The 25,618-nt window shown below is 42.3% G+C and overlaps 1 protein-coding gene across 1 annotated transcript in view; it reads right to left on the bottom strand.

Annotated features, from left to right (window-relative positions):
* TTC13 (tetratricopeptide repeat domain 13) overlaps positions 1-25,618 on the bottom strand; it is a 71,254-nt gene that overhangs the window by 39,666 nt on the left and 5,970 nt on the right. Inside the window, exons 2-4 of the mRNA XM_029919349.1 lie at positions 14,242-14,336; positions 10,675-10,750; positions 9,109-9,179 (exon numbers count right to left, since the gene is read on the bottom strand). Of these exons, the coding sequence (XP_029775209.1) occupies positions 9,109-9,179; positions 10,675-10,750; positions 14,242-14,336 (242 nt within the window). The remainder of the gene's footprint in view (positions 1-9,108; positions 9,180-10,674; positions 10,751-14,241; positions 14,337-25,618) is intronic.

Raw genomic sequence — 25,618 nt, forward strand, 5'->3', positions numbered from 1 at the left:
TAGATGAGGGATCCGTGTTCATCAGTTTCCCAGAAGCTCCCCCATCACCTCGGTGTCACGGCAGTCCACTCGCTCATCTACACTGTTACCCTGGCTCCAGACAACTGTGTTTGGAGTTGGGATTTATAACTAATATGTGACTGGCATGGAGGGCACTGTGCTATTCGCTAAGTGGGAAAAAAGCCCAAGTTACAGAACTCCAGAGGAACGGTGCCCCCTTTTATAAACAGTATTTATAAACAATTTGTGTGGTTCCGTATGTGCACGGAAAACAACGCTCCAAGAGGCTAACGGCAATTTTCTCGTGGGGGTGGGATTACTAGATATGTTCCCACTCTACTTACTATACCTTTTCCTTGTTTAAGACAAACGTGTACACATTCATAGTCAGAACAAGATGTTTTAAGTGATATGCATGATAGAAAACAGACATTATAAATAAAACATTTTATGCAAATAAATCATTGGAATATTTATCATAAAATACAGAACATGAAGAAAATGAAGAAAAGCACAAAGAAGAGAGTAAAGGGCACTCCATGATCCGGCCACCCAGAGGCAACACCACGACAAACATGTAAATCTCCTGCCTGGCTGGGGAACTGAAAAGGCAGAGAGGGCAGTTTGGAGGGAGCCGGACACAGACACAGAGGGCGAGGCAGAGCAGGAGCAACAGGACGAGGACTGAAGGTAAGACGGACTTCACGGGTTTCATAGCAATACCGCCTGCCGGAGCCAGAGCAGCCCACACGGCACAGCGCCTCGTGCAGGCTGGGGCAGGGCGGGGAGCCCGCGTGGCTCTGCCCTGGGAGGCCTCTCTCCAGTGAGAGGAACGCCTACTCTCAGATTTGTAAGGTCTCAAAATATATTATCTAAGAAGCTTTTCTCCTAAAACTGAAAAAAAAAAAATCATGAGGGGCAAATCAGGGAAAATAAAAGTGTACTTAAATAAACAGTTCTTCTACTGAAGCGGTATCTCCCTGTGGGCAGGGCCAGGCACTCGGGGCTCCTCCTCACCTCCCTGCCACCACGTCCACTCAGGAAATCCCGCAGCCTCGCCTCCTGAATACACCTGCTGCGCCTCACTCCCAAAGCCCTGTCTGACGCCTCCCTGGCTCACTTACATGACTGTAACCGACTTAACCATGTTCCTGTTTCTTCCCATCTGGTCTCCGGCCCACACTAAGAATTATATAACAGCAAAGCCTGATGTCACCACAGCTGAAACTATTCACTGGCTCCCCAACATCTACAACAGCCACATTCAAACTTATTATTGCTCTAACTCATAGTAAAATGCTTTTCACATTGTAACCCTGTATATTCATACATTATGTTCGTAACATGCACACGCTCACGCATACACACATTAGAAATAAAAGCTGCACTAAGTCAAACCGAGTCTTCCTATTTATAATGCAATCTGCTATTTTGTATCCTAGTGTATTTCATTTTTTAAAAAGTGCTAGTCTTCGCTTGCCAATCAATTTCAGGCCCTACTAAAACGTAGTGACTCACACTTTGAAAAACAATGAGGTAACATCTAAATGCTTTTGTAGAAAATACTGATCATTTTCTTGCCTTACTGTTGAGTCTCATCTCCTTCCACTGTCCACTCATCATTCACACTCTGTAAAGGAGCGCTACTCCGGAATGCCCTAGATACAAGGTACTTTCCCGAGCTCAGGGTGCTCAGACCCCAGTCCATCTGCTGGAACACTCCTCCACTCAGCTCAAACACTACCTCTCTTCTGACTCCTTCCAGACACCCCCGGAAAATACATAAGCTTCTTTGCCTTGGTTCCTACTGTGTGTTGTACAGACATTAGTCATTTGGTCAACAAATACTGACTTAGGACCAGCTTTTAGCCATGTCTGGTTTTGTGTACCTGGAATACCACAGTAACCAAAAACAAAGACAGAAGGCAAGAATCTTGCCTTCTTGGAGTTCAGCCAAAGAATCACAAATATGAATGTAAAGTTACATCTTTAGAAGGAGCTAGCGTTGTAAATGGTGCTTTTAGAAAACCCATAAAGGTCAGACACAGGAAGGTTTCCCCGAGGAAGAGGTACCTTGGCTGAAATGTGGAGTGGGGGAAGGCATCTCAGAGTCCAGGCAGAGGGAGCCAAAGGCCGCAAGGCAAGCAGGCAGCATAGCGTCTGCTCCAAGATGAGATTAGAGAGGAAGACAGGGACCTTCTTAAGGATTTTAATCCTTAAGCTAAAAACAACAGCAAAGTATGTGTGTGTTAAAGTGCAAAAGTTCACATGTATGGATAGTGTGCCTGCATGTGGAGGGTGTGAGGTGATAAGCCGGGAAACCATGGCTGCACCAGTCATCTGGCAGGTGACAGTCGCTTGGCTGTGGTTTGAACAGAGCCGTGAGAAGCAGAGGGAGGCAAGAGGTACTTGGGAGCTATCCAGATAGAGCTGGTGCTGAAGTCAGTAGCACACAGATGTGTGGAGCAGGCGGACTCCCGTACTCCAGTAGAGAGGGTGCCACCCACTGACCCAGGCAGCACTGGCACATGACCAGGATGCTTTCTCAGTTACGCATGGGAGTATGTGGAGGGATCCGGAGAGAGCATGCAGTCAAGATGGAACCTCTTAACAGATATAATTCCATTGAAGTCACTCTTATTACTCCTTACACTGTATCTGCACATTTGTCACCCACAGGAACACAATCTCCTCAAGGGAATGTCTTCTCACGTTTGGGTTTATGACACTTAGCACAGTGCCTGACATTTGTCTTAATATGTAGCAGTTACTGGTTAACAAGCAACATCGGCCACATTCTAGGCGCTAAGAAGATCTTAATGAATATTAAAGACTATCAGACCCAAGTCAGCTTGGCTGGCCTCTCCTCACAGGAGAAGCAAGCAGGTGACCTGGCCGGAAACACCAGGGTACCACGATTGGAAAAAAAGTCAAGCCAAGGTTCTGTAAGGCAAAGCAGTGTGACTGACGTGCGATTGGAATGGCTTCAGGTGGGCCACCAGCTATCATAGTCATAGTATTTTTACAATAATAAAAAATTTCAAACTTATAAAAAAATAGCGATTTAACAATTTGTAACAGTTCAAATATCTGAACACTGACAACTTCCTGAATCTGGACATCATTGTCTTGGCCCTTAGGGTTTTATGTGTGGCCACTGCTGGCAGAGAGTGCTGTAGCGGCCCTGTGTGTGCATCGCTTCCCCAGCCCTCTGTCACCCATGTGGTGTGATCATGCCCAAAATAGTGACTTTCAGTTCTGCCAGTGACAGATAAGTTGTATCACTCAAGTAACAAAATCTATTATTTAGCAACAATAATAATTATACATCCTCCTATGCTGTTTAAAAAGAAATTCTAGGGGTGCCTGGGTAGGGCAGTCAGTTAAACATCTGACTCTTGGTCTCAGCTCAGGTCATGATCTCAGTTCATGAGTTCGAGCCCTGCATCGGGCTCTGCGCTGATGGTGTAGAGCCTGCTTGGGATTTTGTCTCTTCTTCTCCCTGCCCCTCCCCTGCTTGTGCATTCTCTGTCTCTCTCAAAATAAATGAATAAACTTAAAAAAAAAATTCTAGAGGCCACTAGCTGGCCAATGGACTCACGAGTATCAGTAGTGTGCTACATAAGGAGCAAGTCTTTCCCTAACACCCTGAGTGTCTTGGGGGCCCAACGAGTGAGTTTGATAGTGATTCCTGCTACAAGTAAAAAAAAAAAAAAAAGTTAATTCTAAAAAGAGTAAATTGAGGGGTGCCCGGGTGGCTCAGTTGGTTAGGCCTCCGACTCGGGCTCATGTCAGATCTCACGTTCGTGGGTTCGAGCCCCGCATCAAGCTCTGTGCCGACAGCCAGCTCAGAGCCTGGAGCCTGCTTCTGGTTCTGTGTCTCCTTCTCTCTCTGCCCCTCCTCCTCTCATGCTCTGTCTCTCTCTGTATTAAAAATAAATAAAACATTAAAGAAAATTTTTTTAAAAATAAATAAATAAAATAAAAAGAGTAAATTGAATACAGAAACCTAAATATTGTGTGAATCTGTAAGGGATTATTGTGGTTGTTATTTCAGTTATAATCTTGTATTAAGAGTTCCTAAATTTGGGGCGCCTGGGTGGCTCAGTCAGTTGAGCATCTGGCTTCGGCTCAGGTCATGATCCCGTGGTTCGTGGGTTTGAGCCCCGCATCGGGCTCTGTGCTGACAGCTAGCTCACAGCCTGGGGCCTGCTTCGGATTCTGCATCTCCACCTCTCTCTGACCCTCCCCTGCTCATGCTGTCTCTCTCGCTCTCAAAAATAAATAAAACATTAAAAATTAAAAAAAAAAAAAGAGTTCCTAAATTTATTTATTCCTTTTAAAGTAATGCCAGTATTTTTTTAAGTTTTTTATTTTTAAATTTTTGTTTAATGTTTGTTTATTTTTGAGAGAGAGAAAGACAGTGTGAGAGTGGGAGGAACAGAGAGAAAGGGAGACACAGAATCTGAAGCAACTCCAGGCTCTGAGCTGTCAGCACAGAGCCCAATGTGGGGCTTGAACTTATGAACCCCGAGATCATGACCTGAGCTGAAGTCGGAGGCTTAACTGACTGGGCCACCCAGGTACCCCAAAAGTTCCTAAATTTAAATGACAGATTTTCTTATTTTTCTTGATATAAGCTTATTATTTTGTCTATCATGGGCTTTGGATGTTAACAAAAAGTCTAAACTCTTTATGAAATGTCATAATGCATTACATTTTCAGGTAAAAAACAGTGTTTACTTCTAAAATCAATTGGGCTCAGAATATCAATTTTTCAAAATATTTTCATGTCTATAAGTCTAATAATATTTACATTTTGTCGAGTGTTCAGAATTTTACTTTTTAAAATATTTATTTTGGGGGGAGCACAAGCAAGGGAAGGGCAGAGAGAGGGGGACAGAGGATCCGAAGCGGGCTCCGCACTGACAGGCTGACAGGGGAGAGCTTGATGCGGGGCTCGGACTCACAAACTATAAGACCACCCATCATCTGAGCCAAAGTCGGATGCTCAACAGACAGAGCCACCCAGGTGCCCCAAGTGTTCAGAATTTAAAATGACTTCAATGAAAACTATGATTTCAATCTTCCAATATTACTTGCTTTATGCAAATGCACAATAATTGTAAAACAGGATAGTTAACGTTACCGGAATCATGTACACTTAGATGTCTCAAGTCCCAAGACATAGATCTTCTTAAATTGAAAAAGGTCTAATTTACTACCCTCATGACACCATTTATATAGTGGCTTTAAATTTTATAAGTATTTATATTTCCATTACTAAAGCTGGCTTTCTGATTAAAACTCAAAAGTCACTGGATCAAAGACAAATAAGTCAAAAAAGTCAGTGCCCAGCAATGTAACGAGGATGAGTTTTGCCAGAGCTGCAGACCCACATACATAATCACAGGAAGGATGCTCACAAATCACACTGAGAGGCATGTTTCATATTTTGTCTGCTCGTGTAAAATAAGAAACAAACACTTTTATGGATTCCATTCCACTCGAATCAGATGAGCTCAAGGCCACACAATTAATAACCAAGGCCACTGCCTCATAAAACTTCTGCAGCACTCATATTACTGAGCCCTACCTGGGGACCAAAGCAGCACAGGAGTTGGGACATGGTTCTGCTTTTCAAGAACACGGTCACCGATGCATGGACACGTTGACAGTCACTGATTAAAGAGACCACTAATTCACAATCTTTTAAACCAAGAGCTTTAAATGCAGTCTCACAGATCTATTAAACTTGGAAATTATGCTGTTAGAAACCTGGCTGCTTAAGGAGATTTTTTTCTTCCCTTGATAGATGTAACAAGTACCCCCTCGTAAGAGAACTACTCAAATACCTTATATCTTACGAGTTTGCCCCTCGTGGTGCAGCTTAAAAAAAAAAAAAAAAGGATTTAAAAGCTTTACATCAAAAAGTCATTCTGGAATTTAAGTAGCCCATGTGCACAGATCTAAATTGTGCATTCAACCATCTTATAAAAATAGGGAATCTCATACGCTCTAAGCCCTCATGGCCCCGTTGGTTTTCAGCTTTCTATGAAAGCAATCAGGTTCCAAACTCTTGTTGCATACCAGAGGAGCTCACAGGCTGTTCAAAAGAAAAGCTTTGTCAAGTGTTCACGAACTCAAAACCCTGAAAAGCTTGCGAGTGAACAGTTACCACTGTGGGTTCGCTAGAGGACATGTGCCGCCTTACAGATACAGAGTTCCTGCATGTGCGGTGGGTCCTGCAGGGAACAGGTGAGCGCCCAGTGGCAGGAACTGACAAGAAGAGGCCTGCAGAGGTGCTCAGCCCAGTCCTGCAGCAGTACTCAGCACAGTCCTGCAGCAGTGCTCAGCCCAGTCCTGCAGCAGTACTCAGCACAGTCCTGCAGTGGTGCTCAGCCTAGTCCTGCAGCAGTACTCAGCACAGTTCTGCAGCGGTGCTCAGCCCAGTCCTGCAGCAGTACTCAGCACAGTCCTGCAGCGGTGCTCAGCCCAGTCCTGCAGCGGTACTCAGCCCAGTCCTGCAGCAGTGCTCAGCCCAGTCCTGCAGCAGTACTCAGCACAGTCCTGCAGCGGTGCTCAGCCCAGTCCTGCAGCGGTGCTCAGCCCAGTCCTGCTGCGGTGCTCAGCCCAGTCCTGCTGCGGTGCTCAGCCCAGTCCTGCTGTGGTGCTCAGCCCAGTCCTGCAGTGATACTCAACCCAGTCCTGCAGTGGTACTCAGTCCAGGCCTGCAGTGGTACTCAGTCCAGGCCTGCAGTGGTACTCAGTCCAGGCCTGCAGTGGTACTCAGAAACTAACAGAAAGCTCATAAGTAGGAATCACAGGCATTACTTTTCAGACACAAAACCTGATACGGAAAAGTTTCATCTGAAAAGGCAGGACTGAGTTCCTCATTAAAATTTTTGAGAAGAATTTTAGCATTTTTTTAACCAATCTTTATATCCTGTATTTCTCGTAGTTACGGAACACGAAGACAGCGTAACAAATTTTCTGAGCTCTCTCCAGATGCCTCTACATTTGCCCTTGTTCACTCTAGTGTGTCAGGCGAATAGGCTTTGTCACATGTGTCATGATATGGACAAGGCAGGGAAGCACCAAGACAAAGGGACAGAAGACAGAAATCTCCAAGAAGAGCAACAGCAGGAAAGCTGGATGCACTCTTGTTCCTACATAAAATGTGTTCTGAGTGGCCACCCGGGTCTGTCCTCGTGAGCCAGAAGTACCTGAGCTTCTGCTCATCCCTGTCCCTGTTCCTGCCCCACCAATTCCCTGTCCCCTGCTCCTGTCCCAGCATTGCCCACATCACCAGAAAGGAGTCCCACCATATGAACCACACACGCTCAGGAAAAATTTCCCCCTTGAAAGCAACCTGTAATAGCGCAGACTGATGAAAATGCTGCATCAAATTTCAATACAGTAAGACCTTTTCTTGGCACACAGAAAGCTTGATATACCTTCTGAACGCAACGGCAAGAGAAATGCATGGACAACACGAGGAATAGTACAGAGCCGACAGAAGCATAAGATTAGAGACTTACTGGAAAACATCCACAGTAGAAAATTCAGTGAAAGTAATATAAAATACTACATATATTCAGATTATCAAACACAAATGCATATATACTTTGAAAAGGTCATGCACCAAAAAACTGCAATAATGGTAAAGTGGCAGAATTAGGAAAATTCTTATTGACTAAAGTTGGTTTTTCTTAATCATTGTTATACTGCCTTCAACTACAATGGTAAAAATGGTTTGCAAAACGCTGAATGAATTGACAGTATGTACGTACACTCTCACTGTTTTCTGCTATTTGTTATCAGAAATTAACTGACATTTGCTCCTATAAAGGTACTAAAACCTCCCTTTCAAACTGGGGCCAAGTGTTAACTGTGTGACGAGCTTGCTTACATTTTCCAATGCTGCAAGGCTTCACTGAAAGGCAATTTTTTAACATGACTAATACTCTACCCTCCACACTTCACACTCCACTGACGAATGCTGTTCCCTCTGAGCACTCAAACACACAACGGCCTGGATCGTACTGATTTTGAGAATGAAGACACAAGTGTCAATATGATTAATTCTAGGTTTAAAAAAAAAAAAAGAAAACAAAACAAAAGTGGTGCAGAAGCTTCCAAAGTAGTATTTTAAAACTGAGTTTACCTGCTGGGTTGTAAATGCTCTGTTGGTTCTCACTGCATTAGCACAGATGAATATGCTAGAATGGTGCTTTCAGGAGCTAAAATGAACTAAGCATATACTCTGTGCCAGGCACCGAGCACTAAGTGCTTTACAGAACATGTCATTTAAACCTAACAAGAATATTTGTGGAGGGAATGGTTATTATCCCCATACGTCAGGAGGTTAAATGACCTGCTGGCAACCAGCAGAGGGGATCAGAACGCGGGTATCTTTAACTCTAAAGACCATGCTTCTCCACCATACTACTCCACTGGACATACACAGATCGACAATCGGTAACGGTCAGCATCTACAAGAACACCGTTAAATAAAGATGAGTGCATACGGCTGACAACGTTAGGCTGTGTTACGGGTCTCCACTGTGACTCTTACACACGTTTGTTCAAGCCTTTTGTCTTTACCAGATTTTAATGCAGCCAGCAATCAGGAAAGGCTCAATACTTCCACTGAGGAGTCTCACCGTTAAGGAGAGAAACAAAGCCACGAGTGGAACCATGCAGATCACCTCCTGCACGGAAAGTGAACATGCACAAGTCCAAGGATTTCCAGCTTCTGTATCTTATGGTAGGTGACAAGGCAGACAGCAAAGTGAGGGGAAGCTACGTTTTTTTTCTTTTAAACCTGCATTTGAGGCCCATCTCTTCCAGCTGATGGTGGGGAGACTGAGCCCATTGCGTGACCTCCTTTGATCTCATTTTCCTCGTTTAAAATAAAGTACTAGTGCCAAGATGAACGGAGAGCAGTGGTCCAAGGCCTGTACCAGAAAGTGCTCAGTCAGGGGTGATTTCCTTTCTTTCTCACATGATCTTAAAATCAATATATTCTTGTAGCACTTTACGCATGAGTCCATATTTTTGTTGTGACTATAAACTTGACATTACATAATTAAGAAGAAAAATTACCTGAAGCATTGTTGAAAAATGTCTTATTGCTTCATCATAGAGACCGCTACCGATCAACACATAAGCAATAGCTATGAAACAAAACACAAAAAGATTAAAAGAAAGAACAAAGGATCTCAGGATAGAATCAGTAACCAAATGCTTTGCTGAATGCTAAAAGGCAGCTCCAAGGGTTAGAAGCAGTTAAAGAAAACCTGGAAATTAAGAAGATGTAATTGAATTCCTTCCGCCATTCGGCACTTGCTATCAGTCTTCTGGTACTCTCTAGATTTAAATTATTAAAGCCATCTATAAAACACTGTCCACGAGAAGTAATTATCTCTTTCTAAGCCCATTATTCACTCTCAAATACCAAATAACCTTTATGATGTTTCCCACCTATACATCAAAAGAACTAGTGATAAGCCTGAACAAAACCCACATAACAGGACAATGTGGCTTCACGGTGAAAGTTAAGAGAAATATCAAATAGCAGCACAAATCTCAATTCTGGGGCTGGAGGGGGGTGAGGGGTGGTGGTGGTACTGAACTTACTCCCAGTTAACCGAGTAAGGACAAAAATGGAGGCTCAGATTAATATATATTAACAATGTTTAATTGTAGCCAATTCATGACAGGGCAGCACAACTGTCTTTTTCCTACTTCTTATATTCAAAATACAGCCAAGACACTACTCAAAATATACACTACGGATGAACTGTTTCCAATCAAGTTGTGTAGGTAAGTGGTATTTTGAAATTAGAGCCAAGACAACCTCTTAAAACACAGCAATATTTGTTTTTTGGTTTTTTTGGTTTTTAATTTTTTTGTAGTTTATTTTTGAGACACAGAGAGACAGAGCATGAGTGGGGAAAGGGCAGAGAGAGGAGACACAGAATCTGAACCAGGCTCCAGGCTCTGAGCTGTCAGCACAGAACCTGACGCGGGGCTCAAACCCACGAACCGTGAGATCATGACCTGAGCCGAAGTTGGACGCTTAGCCCACAGAGCCATGCAGGCGCCCCAAAACACAGCAATATTTGGACTCAGATTTTTCACCTATCCAAACTATAATACATTATTGATATTCTAGATTACATTTCACCTATAAAACTTGCCTTAACTCCCTAATCCCCAAATATCCCTCAGAAAACTATATTCCTCACTCAACATCATACTATTTGTATCACATTTCTTTGCAAATAAAGCTTTACTGCAACGCTCAGATTCTAGGACCTAACGGGTGTTCAAGGAGACAGGCAACTAAATCTTTTCCTATTGTGAAGAGCTTAAATGTCCTGATAGTTAAAAGTAGTAATATCATTCAGTACAGAAAGAAACTTTCTAAGTAAACTTCAAAAGCACTGAATGTTATAATAAAACAAAAGCTCTATTTCATATCATTCTGACATATGATGCATGGACCTGCACAAAGGCTGGACGTCCCACCCAAGATCGCACCGCTCCTGTTGGCAAAGCTGGTGCCCACGTTCTTTCCTCTTCCCCACCTCGCCCACCTGCTCAGCACCGAATCACATTCTAGGCAAATACCCCAGAACACCCCTCTCCCCCAGATTCAAATCTCACCTAGCTCTTCATTTGTGCTGTCATTATCCGTGGCAAAAGGGAATTTCTTTTGTTCTGCAATAGACTTGGCCTGGCTCTGAAATAAAAACAAACACCCATTTTAGCTTATCGCAAATGAAGACAAGGCTTGCAATGAACACCTGTATCTTTACAAATTAAAGCTACATTTGATTCATATGGAAGAGAGAAAAGATTCACTTTAAGTCATGCCAATCGTGTGCTTCAAGCATGGAGCTTAGCGTGTAACTGATGTGCCTCCTCCCTACCATAAGTGGTTCTGCTTCTAAGAACAAGCTTCTCCCCACTTCCACAGGGATTCATCGTGCTGGCTGCTTCATACTCCCTCCACGTTTTCAAAGACTATTTAATGGCCTTGGTTATGTTGCGAGGATCATGATATAGCCATCCGTTCTCCAATGCGGCTGGATGATAGAATATTGCTTTTCAAACTCTAAAAATACTTGAGAAATAAGAGCTACAAGTTGTCCAGAGAGGACACCATAAAGGGACCAACAAAATCTGACCAAGAAACAAAACATTCTAGTAGAAAATGCACAGCAGATGATGAACATCTCCATCCTACTCAATGCAGTGAATTGCCTACGGAGAATGTCTGCAAACATATGCCAATTTGGCAGGAAAACTGAATCAAAAGTGGAAACTAGGGGCAAAGTAAATAAGTTAGCTCAGTAACTGGAGTGACTTTACAGGCAGGATGGGTCTCCCACATGAAATGACAGCTCTGTAGTGTGCTGGAGGAAATCCCGTCTGACATGACCGTGGCCACTTCCCGGAGGACTTAACTGTTGATGCTAAGTTGTGATACACTTAGCCTACAGGGTACATGTTAAAACACTTACTTCACATGAGATTCACCTAAGACACAATTCAAACTTGTACGCACACAGAGACAGGAAAAGCTAAGGCAGTGAGAGACTAAAGACTTGTGGCTTTTGGCAAAACCACAGGATGAGAACTCAGTGACATCCCAATTAACTGAGTTCCTCTTTTTTAAAAAATGTGTAGTATGGACGCCTACAGGCATATGTGGCGGCCAAATAATTTTACACGCCAGTCTCCTCTAACTACTGTTTGTGCTGTTCGGCTAATCACTGGTGGTCATTAGCAGATGATGAACTGTGGCCCTGGGGCTTCACAGACTCAAATAACAGAGTAACAAGGCACTTCTGCTTACACTCCCTGGACTCTCAAAATCTAGACTGATATTCAGACACAGCATGGTATTTAGTTTGCCAAGGAGACAGGTCAAGAATAAGCTGCCTGTGGTTAAAACACTGGTGGAAAGCTGTAGGCCAGAAGGGCATCCAACATCAGGATGAATGCTCACTTCATTCCATTTAGGACTCCAGACAAAATGCAACATTTGAAAATTCTACTACTAAGGGAATGTTTAACCCTTTAACTTTTTCTACTAAAACCCTGATGACTAGAGAGGCAGTCGATCAGCTCTTTCTCATTTTGCTCTATAGCTGGTACTTCTACATGGCTGCGGGGAGCCTTACGGTGAGATCTCTACAAGGATTCTTTAAGAAGCCACAGATTCGACATGCGGAAGGCATCACGGTGTACACATCCGGTGTGACTGGACACAAGGCTCCCCTCTTTGTCAGGTGGTCACAGATAAGCATGCAGATGTAAAACATTGGTCTGCTTAGTAAACTGCATATAGCCAAGAAAAGGAGTCTATGAATAATGCTTTTAGTACTTAGTCTAATTATTTCATCTAGTACGCATAAGAGTTTCCCACTTGCCAAGCCTTTGGGCAGAAAGGCACAGGAAGAAAACAAAAATGAAATCATAAAAGGATATCATTAACGAGGGGCGCCTGGTGGCTCAGTCAGTTAAGCGTCCAGCTTTTGATTTCGGCTCAGGTCATGCTCTCAGTCCTCTGTCGGGCTCTGCACGAGTCAGAGTCTCCATCTCTCCTTCTCTCTGCCCCTCCCTCACTTTCCCTCGGTCTCTGTCTCTCTCTCAAAATAAATAAATAAACTTAAAAAAAAAAAAAAAGGAAGAAATGCTTTACCATGCAACATCAAGAGTATACTGAAGAGCATATCTGAGTTAAAGTGTTTTCATTTTACTAGAAGTAACATCTAACAGAAGTTGGCAGGAAAAGCACAGTATGGACACATTAATTTCTTACTAAAAAGAGTCTTTCTCACTTCTAATACTGCATCTCTAGATATCTTCTGTGGACAGCGGGGAGAAGTTCCAATCACAGCCCCACTTTTTGCTGGGACACTAACTCCAACCCATTCTTCAGGTCACTGCTTATGCTTCAGGTCTGAAACTGTTACCTGATCCCCCTAATTTATGGGAGACTATGTTTGTCTTCTGCTATACCTCTGTGTTTATTTGGATAATGATCTGGTTAGTGACCAGGAGTCACGAGAGCAGGGACTGAGGCTAGCTGGCTCACTGTGGTATTATTCCCAGTACTTACTTAGCACAACGCCTGGCACATAATAGGTGCAAAATAAATATCTGGAGAATTAATGAAGAAATGAATAGTCGAACTCCCATATTTTCAACCTAGGGAAAATGAAAGGCCAAGATTGATGAGCTTTCTCCCATAGGTTACTAGCTAGTGCCATCATAAACTAGAAATGCAACACGGAGAAAATATTCGAATTACTGTCGGTAAGATGGTAGGTCCCTGATAATTCTAAGAATCTAATCCCCTACCCAACATGGGGATTTCCCAATTTCCACATAAGTGTTTTCAGTGACGGCCAACCCGCTACTAGCTAGCCCCTTCTGGTTGCGGACCAGTCTAGTTCAAATTCTTACATATATTGAGTTGACTGCTATGCAACGAGTTAGGTAACACCTGTTGATCATTCTCTTGCTTGCAAATTCTACCCATTTTCAGTAGTTCTTACATGCAAAGTCAAAGCTTTATATGGAGAAGAAAGAGCAACCTGGAGGGAAATTATAAACACAAGAAGCAAATAGTATCTATATGGATGTTGAAGGAAAAGGCCTGGAGAAAAAATATGTTCCCATTGGGCACTGAAAGAACAACTCAGCTTCAGTGAATTAAGTGTGAACAACAACAACAAAAAGGAGCCTTGCACCCGAGACAGCGAGGCTGGAGGGGTGTACGTGCGGACACGGACAGGCAGAGACAGACGCTACGTAGAGCCAGGAACTCATCCCTGCAGTGGAGAGGCCTCCTGCACAGTTCAGCTGGTGCTGGTAGTTAAAAACATTGATATAAAACATATCCACACAGGCAAAGGCTGGAAAAATAAGCTGTTATACCTCAAAGTACATTAGGTTCCTAGAAGTAAGGCTCAGCCATAATCTCCCCTTTATTCCTTGGAACTTAGAAGTAAAAAGGCCAAGGTCTAGAATGATCAACCACCCAATCCGTAAGTCATAATAATTTAATGTGACTAAATACCAGATGACCTATCTTTATCTTATGCAAATAGAACAACTGGAACCAACTCCTAGTTGATAAACAGGTGACCTGTGCCTTTCGAAACATGTATCATTGTGTTTTAGGTCATAAAAACAGACGCATGTACAGAAGATGCGTACCAGGATCTTTTCAGTGTTGAGGGAGAGCAGTGAGTCACAGGGTGGCGGCCCTTTGGGTTCACAGTCTGAGTCATGGAAGTTCAGAAAGGATGACTCTGAAAAGCAAATATTACTGGTTATTCTACAAACCTGAAATTTATGGCTTTTAGGTGTTTAACTATGAATGTTAAGAACACACACACACACACGCGCGCGCGCGCGCGCACACAAAGAATCCACAAAACCAAAATAAGGATAAGCACTAAAAAAATAAAAAAACCACTAAAAGGGGCATCCTACCTTCTACTTTACAGCTGCATAACATTCTATAGTTTCCAAATATCTTGCACAGCTGTCAGTGACTGTCGTCACAGTCACTAATACAGTAGTTGTTAAGATCACTTTTTCAGCCATCTCTTACCTGGCAGCAGTTACCATAGGTTAAGAAAAAAAAAAAAAACACAAAAGGGAGAACAAAGTTGAGCCAGGGAGATCTAATGTTAAAAGATATGTACTAAGGGTCTAGAATCCAAAATAAATAAATAACTCCTGATTTCAACAACAAAAGACAACCCAATTAAAAAATGGGCAAAAACCTGGAATAGGCAATTCTCCAAAGATACACAAATGGCCACTGAGTACATGGAAAGGTTCTCTACATCATTATTAAGTAGAGGATGTAAATCAAACCACAATGAGGTTTGCCCACAAGGACGGCTTTTTTTTTTTTTAATGGAAAATCACAAGTGTTGGCAAGGATGTAGAGAAATTAGAGCCCTTGTACATTGCCGTGTAAAATGGTATGGCCACTATGGAAGATGGTTTACTTGTTCATCAAAAAGTTGAACACAGAATTAAGATACTGTCCCACTATTCCATCACTAGGTACATACCCAACAGAACTAAAAATAGGGAGTCAAACAAGTACATGTACGTGCATCTTCACGGAAGCAATATTTACAACAACCTAATGGTGGAAACAGCCCAAATGTTCATCAACAGACAGTGGGTAAACTGTGGTATATACATACAGTGGAATATTATTTAGCCTCAAAACAGAATAAAGTACTGCAATCACCATTAATAAGTATAACACTTTACTCTTCAAATAATAAATCTACCTTTATACTTTAACCATTTCAAAATTTGGAGACTTTTTACTCTAAGCTACATCTAAAATGCTTGCCTGTATTTGGAAATATTCAAATGTTAAAGATAAATTTTTTTTAAAAATGAAATATTTTATGGAGAAAACCTCCAAAATATAAATGAGTTAGCATCTCCAAAACAAAAACTAAGTGAAAGAAGCCAGACACAAAAGGTCACATATTGTGTGAGTCACTGATAGAAAATAGCCAGAAAAGGTAAATCCATAGAGACAGAGTGCACATCCACGGCTGAAGAAGGGGAGAGGAAGAAACTGCTAAGGGGGGAGAGGGCTTACTTTGGAGTGATGGAAAGGTTTGGGGGTGGCTGCACAACCTTGTAACTGTGCTCAATGCCACACAACTGTTCAATGGAAAGCAGTTAATTTTGTTATGTGAATTTTGCCTCAACAATTATTTTTAAATCTATGCTGTAATTCAGTCATTTAAAGAGCATCAAATTGTGTTCAACGGACCATGTGAACCAACGGAGATAAAGTCTCATTTGTGTCTGGAGATTAGAGCTGATATATCAACAAGCCCTAGATGGTAAGGGATTTCTGAAGCTAGAAGGTTAAATTTCACAAGGCCCAAGCAGAGGTTAAAAGAATAGGTGGGTTCTACTAACATCATCCTCAATGGGGAAAAACTGCGTGCCTTCCCCCTAAGGTCAAGAAAACGACAGGGGTATCCACTCTTACCACTGTTATTCAACATAGTATTGGAAGGCCTAGTCTCAACAATCAGACACACAAAGAAATAAAAGGCATCCAAACTGGCAAGGAGGAAGTCAAACTTTCAATCTTCAAAGATGACATGATACTCTATATGGAAAACCCAAAAGATACCACCAAAAACCTGCTAGAACTGATCCATGAATTCAGCAAAGTCACAGGAAATAAAATCCATGCACAGAAATCGGTCGCATTTCTATACACCAATAATGCGGCAACAGAAAGAGAAATCAATCCACTTACATTAAATATCTAGGAATAAACCTAAGAGGTGAAAAATCTATACACCAAAAACTACAAAAAGCTTATGAAAGAAATGGAAGAAGACACACACAAAAAGGAAAAATATTCCATGCTCATGGATTGGAGGAACAAAATTGTTAAAATGCCGATACTACCCAAAGCAATCTACATATTCAATGCAATCTCTATCAAAATAACACCAGCATCCTGCATAGAGCAGAGTTTATCCAGGCGAATGGATAAACAAACAATCCTAAAATTTGTATGGAACCAGAAAAGACCCCAAATAACCAAAGCAACCCTGAAAAAGCCAAAGCTGGAAGCACCATAGTTCTGGACTTCAAGATGTATTGTAATCACCAAGACAGTATGGTACTGGCATAAAAACAGACACTTAGATCAAAAGAGAACCCCGAAATGGACCCAGAAACATATGGCCAACTAATCTTTGACAAAGCAGGAAAGAATATCCAGCGGAATAAAGACATTCTCTTCAGGAAATGCTGGTGGGAAAACTGGACAGCAACAGGCAGAAGAATGAACTGGACCACTTTCTTACACTCTACACAAAAATAAACTCAAAATGGACAAAAGACCTAAGCATAAGACAGGAAGCCAGCAAAATCCTAGAGGAGAAAGCAGGCAACAACCTCTTTGACCTTGGCCACAGCAGCTCCTTACTCAACATGTCTCTCAAGGCACCAGAAACAAAAGCAAAAATGAACTATTGGGACCTCATCAAGATAAAAAGCTTCTGGATGGTGAAGGAGACAATCAGCAAAACTACAAGGCAACTGACAGAATGGAAGAAGATACTTGCAAATAACACAGCAGATAATGGGGTAATATACTAACTCTATAAAGAACTTATCAAACTCAACACCCAAAAAGCAAATAATCAAGTGAAGAAATGGGCAAAAGACATGAATAGACACTTCTCCAAAGAAGACATCCAGATTGCTAACAGACACATGAAAAAATGCCCAACATCACTCCTCATCAGGCAAATACAAATGAAAACCACAGTGAGATACTACCTCACACCTGTCAGAATGACTAAAATTTACAACTCAGGCAACAAAAGATGGTGAGGATGCAGAGAAAGAGGAATCCTTTTGCACTGCTGGTGGGAATGCAAACTGGTGCAGCCACTATGGAAAACACTATGGAGGTTCCTCAAAAAACTAAAAATAGAATTATTTTACCACCCAGCAATTGCACAACTAGGTATTTAACCAAAGGATACAAGTGTGCTATTTTGATGGGACACATGCACCCCAATGTTTATAGCAGTGCTATCGACAATAGCCATAGTATGGAAAGAGCCCAAATGTCCATCGATGGATGAATGGATAAACAAGATGTGGTGTATAGAGTATTACTCAGCAATCACAAAGTATTACTCAGCAATCACAAACAGTGAAATCTCACCATTCGCAACAAGGCAGATGGAGTGTATTACATTAAGTGAAATTAGTCGGAGAAAGATAAATATCATATGACTTCACTCATATGTGGAATTTAAGATACAAAACAGATGAACATAAGGGAAGGGACACAAAAATAATAGAAAAAAACAGGGAGAGGAACAAAACATAAGAGACTCTTAAATACAGAGAACTGAGGGGTGCTGGAGGCAAGGTGATGGGCTAAATGGGCAAGGGGCATTAGGGAGACACTTGACATGAGCACTGGGTGCTACGTGTAGGGGATGGACCACTGGATTCTACTTCTGATCACTACAGCACTACATGCTAAGTGACTTGGATATAAATTTAACAAATAAATAATAAAAGGATGGGTGGGTCTAGACTGGGGAACAGTGATGGATGGGTATTCCCACCGCTGTGGGATGAGTGGTGTATACAGAAGTACAAAGATAAGAAAATGCAAAAAAGCAGAAAGCAGACAACGCTGCTGTTGGAAAATAAAAGATATGAGGTTGGAACGTGAGTGGTCAGACTGGAGAGTCTTGGAGCCAAAAGAAAGGGTTAGTCTGACAAGAGTGAGGAAGCAGCGATGGTTGTTGGTAGGTAGCTGGAAATGCATTAACGTATTACCGATTTCTCCTTAAAGCTAACGTTTGAGGCCTTGTGATGCACTACGCACTGCGGAAAGCACTGCAGACACGTGGCCTCACTCTCTTCCAGCAATCCCTCCACTTGGTGGGATTCATTTCCGTTTTAATAAATATGCATCTGCGTAGCTGTAAGCGGCCGCACAGCACCCATCCCCTTATGTGAAGCCTCACCATCTCTGGGTAATTAGGCTATCCTTTCCCCCGTAGGATAGTGTTTTTTAAGTATGCTTGACCTATATTTTTTAAATTCGCCCAACTTGGCAATAAAATTCTAACAAATACAATTGCTGAGGCAAAGGGTGTAAACAGCTTTAAAACCTTTCACATATGCTGCCCCATTTCCCTCTCGCGATGTAATAATATTTTCATCCCCGCCCCCAACAGTGTAGAAGACAGTCTATTTCACTCTGCTCGTTCTGTTCTTTTTTTTTTTTTATCTCTTCCTGATCTGAAATTTGCACTAGTGAGACCAAACTTCTGGTTGATTGCCCATTTGTACCTCTTCTTTTGTAAATCATGTGTTTCCTCTGCTAATGGTTAAGTCATTTTATCTATTCTGACCTAACATATAAAAGCAAATGTCTATCATTTTCCAGTTATCTACCTTTACAACAGTCACCGGGGTCTGTTTCTATATTTTTAAAAGGAAGCTTAGAAATCATTTATATCCAACTACAATAGTTCTCACAGATGACTATCCAATCTATATGGGCACTGATGTTTAAAAAATTACAGTAGTAATCCGTGTTCTTTCTAGAAAATATTTTTTAAAAATCACAAAACATAAATAAAAGTCATTGAGAATGCTACCACACGTTGAGAACCACTGTGAAAACTTTGCTATTTTGTAATTAAGAGGGACAATTCTGAAACAGGACAGACGGGTTGAATTCCTGTTCTCTGCAACTACTTACTAGCTCTTGGCCACTGTCCTAGAAGCCTCACCAATCTTTGGTTTCTCCATTTGTAAAACAGGGTTGTTGATAGTATCTACTTCACAGGAGTGGTTGATTTAAACAAGAAGATACAGGGGCACCTGGTGAGTTAAGTGTCTATCTCTTGATTTTGGCTCATGTCATGATCTCCCAGTTTATGGGATCGAGCCCCATGTCAGGATCTTTGCTGAGAACACAGAGCCTGCTTGGGATTCTCTCTCTCCCTCTCTCTCTCAAAATTGGTAAATAAACTTTAAAAAAAATAGGCAAGGAGATATAAGTGAAGTATTTGGTACAGTTTCTGGAACAAAAGAGGAGATAGAAGATGTTTGCTGCTATTGTTATCATTAAGTTGTGAGACCGGAAAGAGATACATTGTTTTGTAACCTGCTCTTTTCATGTAACAATGTAATATAAACACTTCCCCATATGAGTAAACTTTCTTCTGTACTATTTAAATTTAAACTTAGTGAGATGATACATCATTTTTAATTTAATCTTTAAATTTTCAATGTTTTACAATAAACCTGTATTTTGTTGTTTCTAGACTAATTCCTTATAATGATCTGCCTACTGACTTCAAAATATCACATTGTTCTCATATTGTATCCTTATAATAAATGCACACATTTTAATGTAAAGGAAAGCCTCATCAATTTTTTTTCAAAAGTTACTTGGCAATTTGGATCAACATTCTTCTTTCAGATAAACTTGTTATTATGTTAAGGATCCAAAACCAAAACATCGCTGTATGATTTTTATTAGAATTGTTAAAAGTGTAGGGGTGCCTGAGTGGCTCAGTTGGTTAAGTGTCCAAGTTCAGATCAGGCCATGATCTCACAGTTGGTGAGTTCGAGCCCCACACGGGGCCCTGTGCTGACAGCTCAGAGCCTGGAGCCTGCTTCAGATTCTGTGTCTCCCTCTCTCTCTGCCCCTCCCCAGCTTGCATTCTGTCTCTCTCAAAAATAAACAAACATTAAAAAAAGATTTTTAAATAAATAAAAAAGAAAAAAACAAAGAATAGGAGAACCCTTCCTTTATATGGTAAACTACATCAATGTCCCCCCATACCCACACACAGCATCTTCCCACTGGATGTTCATAAATGTTCAATGAAAAAGTCTTACCAAAAGTGGAAACGCTGGGTCATTAAATAAAGTATTAATGTCAGGAATAAGTCGTAGTACTAGTATTGAGCACTTTTTTGGAGGTTTTATCTCATTCAATAAGATGCTAGATGAGTATAAATATTAAAAAGACCTTGATATCATTACATGTAGATGATACAATTACCAACTGGATACGGAAACATTAATAGAGCTATTAGGAATTCAGTAATGCGCAGAGATAAAATATTCAGCTCCAGCCAGTTAAGACAGGAGATTTACATATGCTATTTTTCTGCCTAGATCGCTCTGCCTGTCCCACCAGCCACCCGTGGACCAGCCACCTTTTATATCTGAGACTCCCCTCAGGTCCCCCTTCCTTCTCTCTGGCACAGATTCACAACCAGACAGTCTGGGCTCAAATGGCAGCTCTACTGCATTGCTAGAGGGGACCCATCAGCAAATTACTTAGCCTCCCTGCCTCGGTTCCCTTGTCTTCACAATGGGGATTAGAAGTGTGCCTCTACCCTGTTAAAAATACCAGTGTTAGCTGATGCTAATATTATTCACATCCTCCGAAACTCCCTGAGCAAGCTGCTTCCCGGCACTTGCTCTATTTCATAAGGTCTTTAAGCTGCCGTGATTTCATGTTTCTGTGTGATTTCCATTACCGTGGTTTCCGTCACTCAACAGTAAGATTCATATACAAGGATGGGGTCATTTCTGGTTTGGAAGACCACTGAGCAGGGACAGGAACAAGGTAGATGCTCAACAAATATGTACTCAATCAATGACTATCCACCAATTTTCTCTTTAATCACAACACATTTGAATGTATAGATTTTACAGAAAAGTTGTAAAATTTCACATAGGTTAATAAAAAACTTGAATAGATTAAATTTTGTAAAGAAGTACTCCTCTGTAGATTTTCACACAATTAGGAAGAGCCTCTGTTTTCCTCCTTGCTCAGATAATGCAAGTAAAATTTAAAGATAATTACTCCATGGGGCGCCTGGGTGGCTCAGTCAATTAAGTGTCCGACCTCAGATCAGGTCATAATCTCATGGTTCACGGGTTTTTAGAATATTATAGAATCTCATCTTTTTCTTCCAGGTCATCTTCCTGGACATTTATTCATTGCTTCATATTTTTAACCTTATTAGCAGCGATTTCTTCACATTTGTCTCCATTCTAATGGCCTCTATCACTGTCCACACAGCCCCTCCTAATTTACATTTATATCTGCTCACCTACTTATGTGTTAGCCTTATCAGGTTTATCTATTTTATTCTTTTTTAAAAAAAGCCAACTCTTAGATCAATTTATCAATTCTATTGCTGCTGTTTCTAACTCATTTATTCTGGATTTGTTCTAGGCAGTGTGCATCTAATATCCAACCCTTTTCTTGCTCAACCTTAGTATCCAGTTCATTTACTCCCATCCTTCTTCAATACTGAGACACCACAGAAGGCTCCAGCAGAAGAAAGATCATGGACACTTATGTGAGGAGAGAAGGGGGGGGGGGCGTGGCCAGCTACAGCATGGGGACAGTCCCAACAAAGATGGAGGCCACTGGGTTGAAAATGGAGGGTCAGACTCCAAAGAGATATAGGAGGTTAAAAAAAAAAAAAAAAAGCCTGGGCTTTGAGAAAAATTAGGCACGGGAAGGGGACAAAGACATGGCTCTCCATTTTGTGTAGCACTGAAAGGGGAAGTGCTGTTCAGCAAAATGGCAGGTTTAGGAAGAAGAACGGCTTTAGGGGGCACTCAAGGGCCAATTCCAGAGAAGGTCAGAGCGACAGATATGAATTTGATCACCATTAACTTAAGATGGATGATTGAACAGGGGGTGTAGGCAGGGTCTCTCTGGCAGCTCAGGAAGGTTAAATGTGAGGAGAAGAACAGAGCTGACCCTGGTGGGGACAAGATGTCTAAGAGGAGGGCAAATCAGCTTGGTGAGTGACCTTTTTTCTAAAACACTATCTCAAGAACATTTCTTTGAGGGCCGCCTGGGTGGCTCAGTCGGCTAAGCGCCTGACTCCTGATTTTCACCCCGGTCGTGACCCTAGCCAGGGTCGAGGGATCAAGCCCCACGTCGGGCTCTGTGCTGAGCATGGAGCTGGCTTAGGATTCTGTCTCCCTCTGCCCCCTCCCCGGCTCGTGTACTCAAAAACATAAAGAATTACTTTCTTTGAATTGTTCCACATCTTTGCCATAAAACTATACATGGAGTTATTACAATGATTTTCATTCTTCATTGTACTCCCTTATTCCTGAAGTCAAATATTTGTTTCTTCTTTCTTGATTAGCCTTGCAAGACAACTGTCTAAACGTTACCAGTATTTTCGAAGAACCAGCTCTTATTGTGAAATGTGATTAAATCTGAAGTCAGAGAAAGAATAATTAGTGTGGAGGCAAAGTCAGAGTTGTTCAGGGCGTGGGCTGTGGAGCCAGACTGACCCAGATCAGAGGCCTAGCTGGCTGACTGTGTGCAAGTCCTTCTGTATCTCTTAGCCTCAGTTTCCTCACTCGTAAAACAGGCACAAGCAGCACCACATACCCTCACAGGGCTACTGTGAGGAATAGATATGATGTCCAGAATTCACAAGAAATGGTTGGTACAGGTTGATGGGGCCAGCCCTTGAACCACATGGGTGGGAACAGTGTGGGTCCACTTACATGCAGACTTTTAAAAATAAATGTAGCATACTACTGTAAATGTATTTTCTCCTTATGATTTTCTTAACTACATTTCCTTTTCTCTAGTCTATTTTATTCTAAGAATACGGTATATAATATATATACAAAATATGTGTTCATTGACCTCTTGTTATTAGTAAGCCTTCTGGTCAACAGTAGGCTACTAGTAATTAAGTTTGGGGGGAGTCAGAGGTTATACATGGATTTTTGATGGTGTGGGGGTAGGGGGGGAGAATTGGTTGGTGCCCCTAACCCGCTGCAATGTTCAAGCGTCCACTATACACATAACCTGGAAATTGCCATTTCTTCCCCCTGTTGATTTCTTCTTCCTTCTTAAGATTATTTTGGTCTTCGCAGAACTTGACAGCTTTCAAAATGCTCTCAAAACACTCCTTCCCCTGCTCTTCCATCCTCTGATGTAGGGAAAACGTGCCTTAGGTGGATGAGCTCAGTGTTAACAGGTGTGTTTAAATCACAAGATGCAGAAATCGCAAAGCTGAGGCTTGCCACATCTGTGCTCTGGGACACCACATCAACAGAGGTGCACGGTCCACTTGTCACCACCCATTCTGCCCATGCTGGGTCCTAGCAATGCCATTAGACTTCCTTCCTGTCCTCCCAAACCCCACAGACCAGATTTTCAGAAGAGCAGCTTTGGTGAAGGCATGTGTGGCCGACTGCAGTAGGTTCGGCACAGAACTGGAGACAGGGAGACAGTGCATTGACACGTCTCCTCTGGGGAATTCTGCAATAAAGGAAGCAGAGAGACACACACACACACACACAAGCAGGGAATGGAAGCACATGTGGTCCTGTCTTGGTTACTGGTGTGTTCCAGACGGGAGCAATCATAGCCATATGAATGCTGATGGAAGATGAGGGGATGAGACCTCCCGCACAGGGGTGTGCTCCCCTCCGCAGAGGCTCCGGGGACTCCGCACAGCGCGCACAGTGCCTGGACCAAAGGCAGAAGCCATCCTAGGGCCGCAGCGCGCTGTACCTGTGGTGGTGGGAAGTTCTTGCTGATTGCGTCTTCCTCAATCACATTACCTCCTGGGGAGGAGAGGAGGTGGGCAGGGGCGTTGGAAGTACCACGTATTTGTCATACAGTCAGATGTCCACATGAAACTGCCTGAAAGCTTGCAAACAGCACACTCGGAGCCAATCCCTGAAGGAAGATGTTTTATAAGGAACCCAACAGCTGCTGGGCTGCACTTGCCACCTCGCTCTAGTTAGAACAGCGTGCCAAGTTCACCTAGAAGCTAGGATGACCGAGCTTGTCCTACCGATGGGCTAGGACTTGGAAGTCAGGTGCCCGATACTTACTGGCAATTCTAGTCCCAGGTGTAGGGTGACCCGGGAAGAGCAGAAAGCACTGTTGTGCTGGAGGCGCAGCCTGAAACCAGTGGCTGGTCCACAGCACCTGTTATGTAGCCTGTGGCTTTGATCCATTTCTGCATCTGTAAGTCAACCACCATTGCAGACCGTGTACATCACATTGGTTGGTGGTCCCAACTGGTACATTTCTCTCAGAATGTAATAACAGGAAAAGTAATAGGAGGAAGAGTTCTCCTCTGAATTCATGTTTATTTTACTCTAATAAAATTTCATTCACCCGTACTTAAGATGTGTAAGTTATCGTAAAACAACTTGAAGATAGAAGCTGCCCACTCAGAACAAGATTATAAGCCAACGTATAATTAATCCACCAGAACCAAGATCTGCAAAAAGCCATCTTGAAGAGACAGATTGGTTTTATAACAAAGCATGAACATAATATGATCAAAGCTGTATCGGAAAAATATCAACATGTGTAAAGAATGTATAAAACCAAAAAAAAAAAGGGGGGGGAGCTGGTCAGCTGCACAAAATGGAAGAAGAGGGAGGGAAGTACCTTATGTGGTGCTGATCCAAGAACAGATCCAGGAGCAGGAAAGAGGGGATGCTGGAGCCAGCGAAGTGAGCAGCCAGCCTTAATCACAGAGGCTTTTCACTTAGCCTGGGGTTGTACACAGATTAAAGATGCGTCAGTTCCTCCAAGTGGCACATACTTTTAAGAGCTGAAGACCTTGTCCATAAACCTACACATGCTGTCAAATATCATCAACTCTACTGGGGCAGCTGAAGCACACAGAGGCAAAGATGCGAAACCATTGGTGAAAAGGGAACAGAATCGCTTCGAACACCCCACTGCAGACGGGAAAACGTCGCAAGTGAACTCAAATGGTCTTTCGCATAGAAGAGGTGGACCATCTGCCCCAGGATTTCTGAGTGTCTACGTGAAGGATACCAGCCCCTGAACAGAGCAAACCTCGCTGTGCTGGTTCCTGAATGAGACATAAAGCCGCACCAAATTATCTCCGAAAGAAACTAAGGGAATGGGGCGGGGGACTTTACTAGCAAGCTTAGAAACAAGTATCAGTTATTTATTTGGGGCTCCTTCCGGTTACACAGA

This window comes from Suricata suricatta, chromosome 2 (genome assembly GCF_006229205.1).
Source record: "Suricata suricatta isolate VVHF042 chromosome 2, meerkat_22Aug2017_6uvM2_HiC, whole genome shotgun sequence".
In the NCBI taxonomy this organism is placed as follows: Eukaryota; Metazoa; Chordata; class Mammalia; order Carnivora; family Herpestidae; genus Suricata; species Suricata suricatta.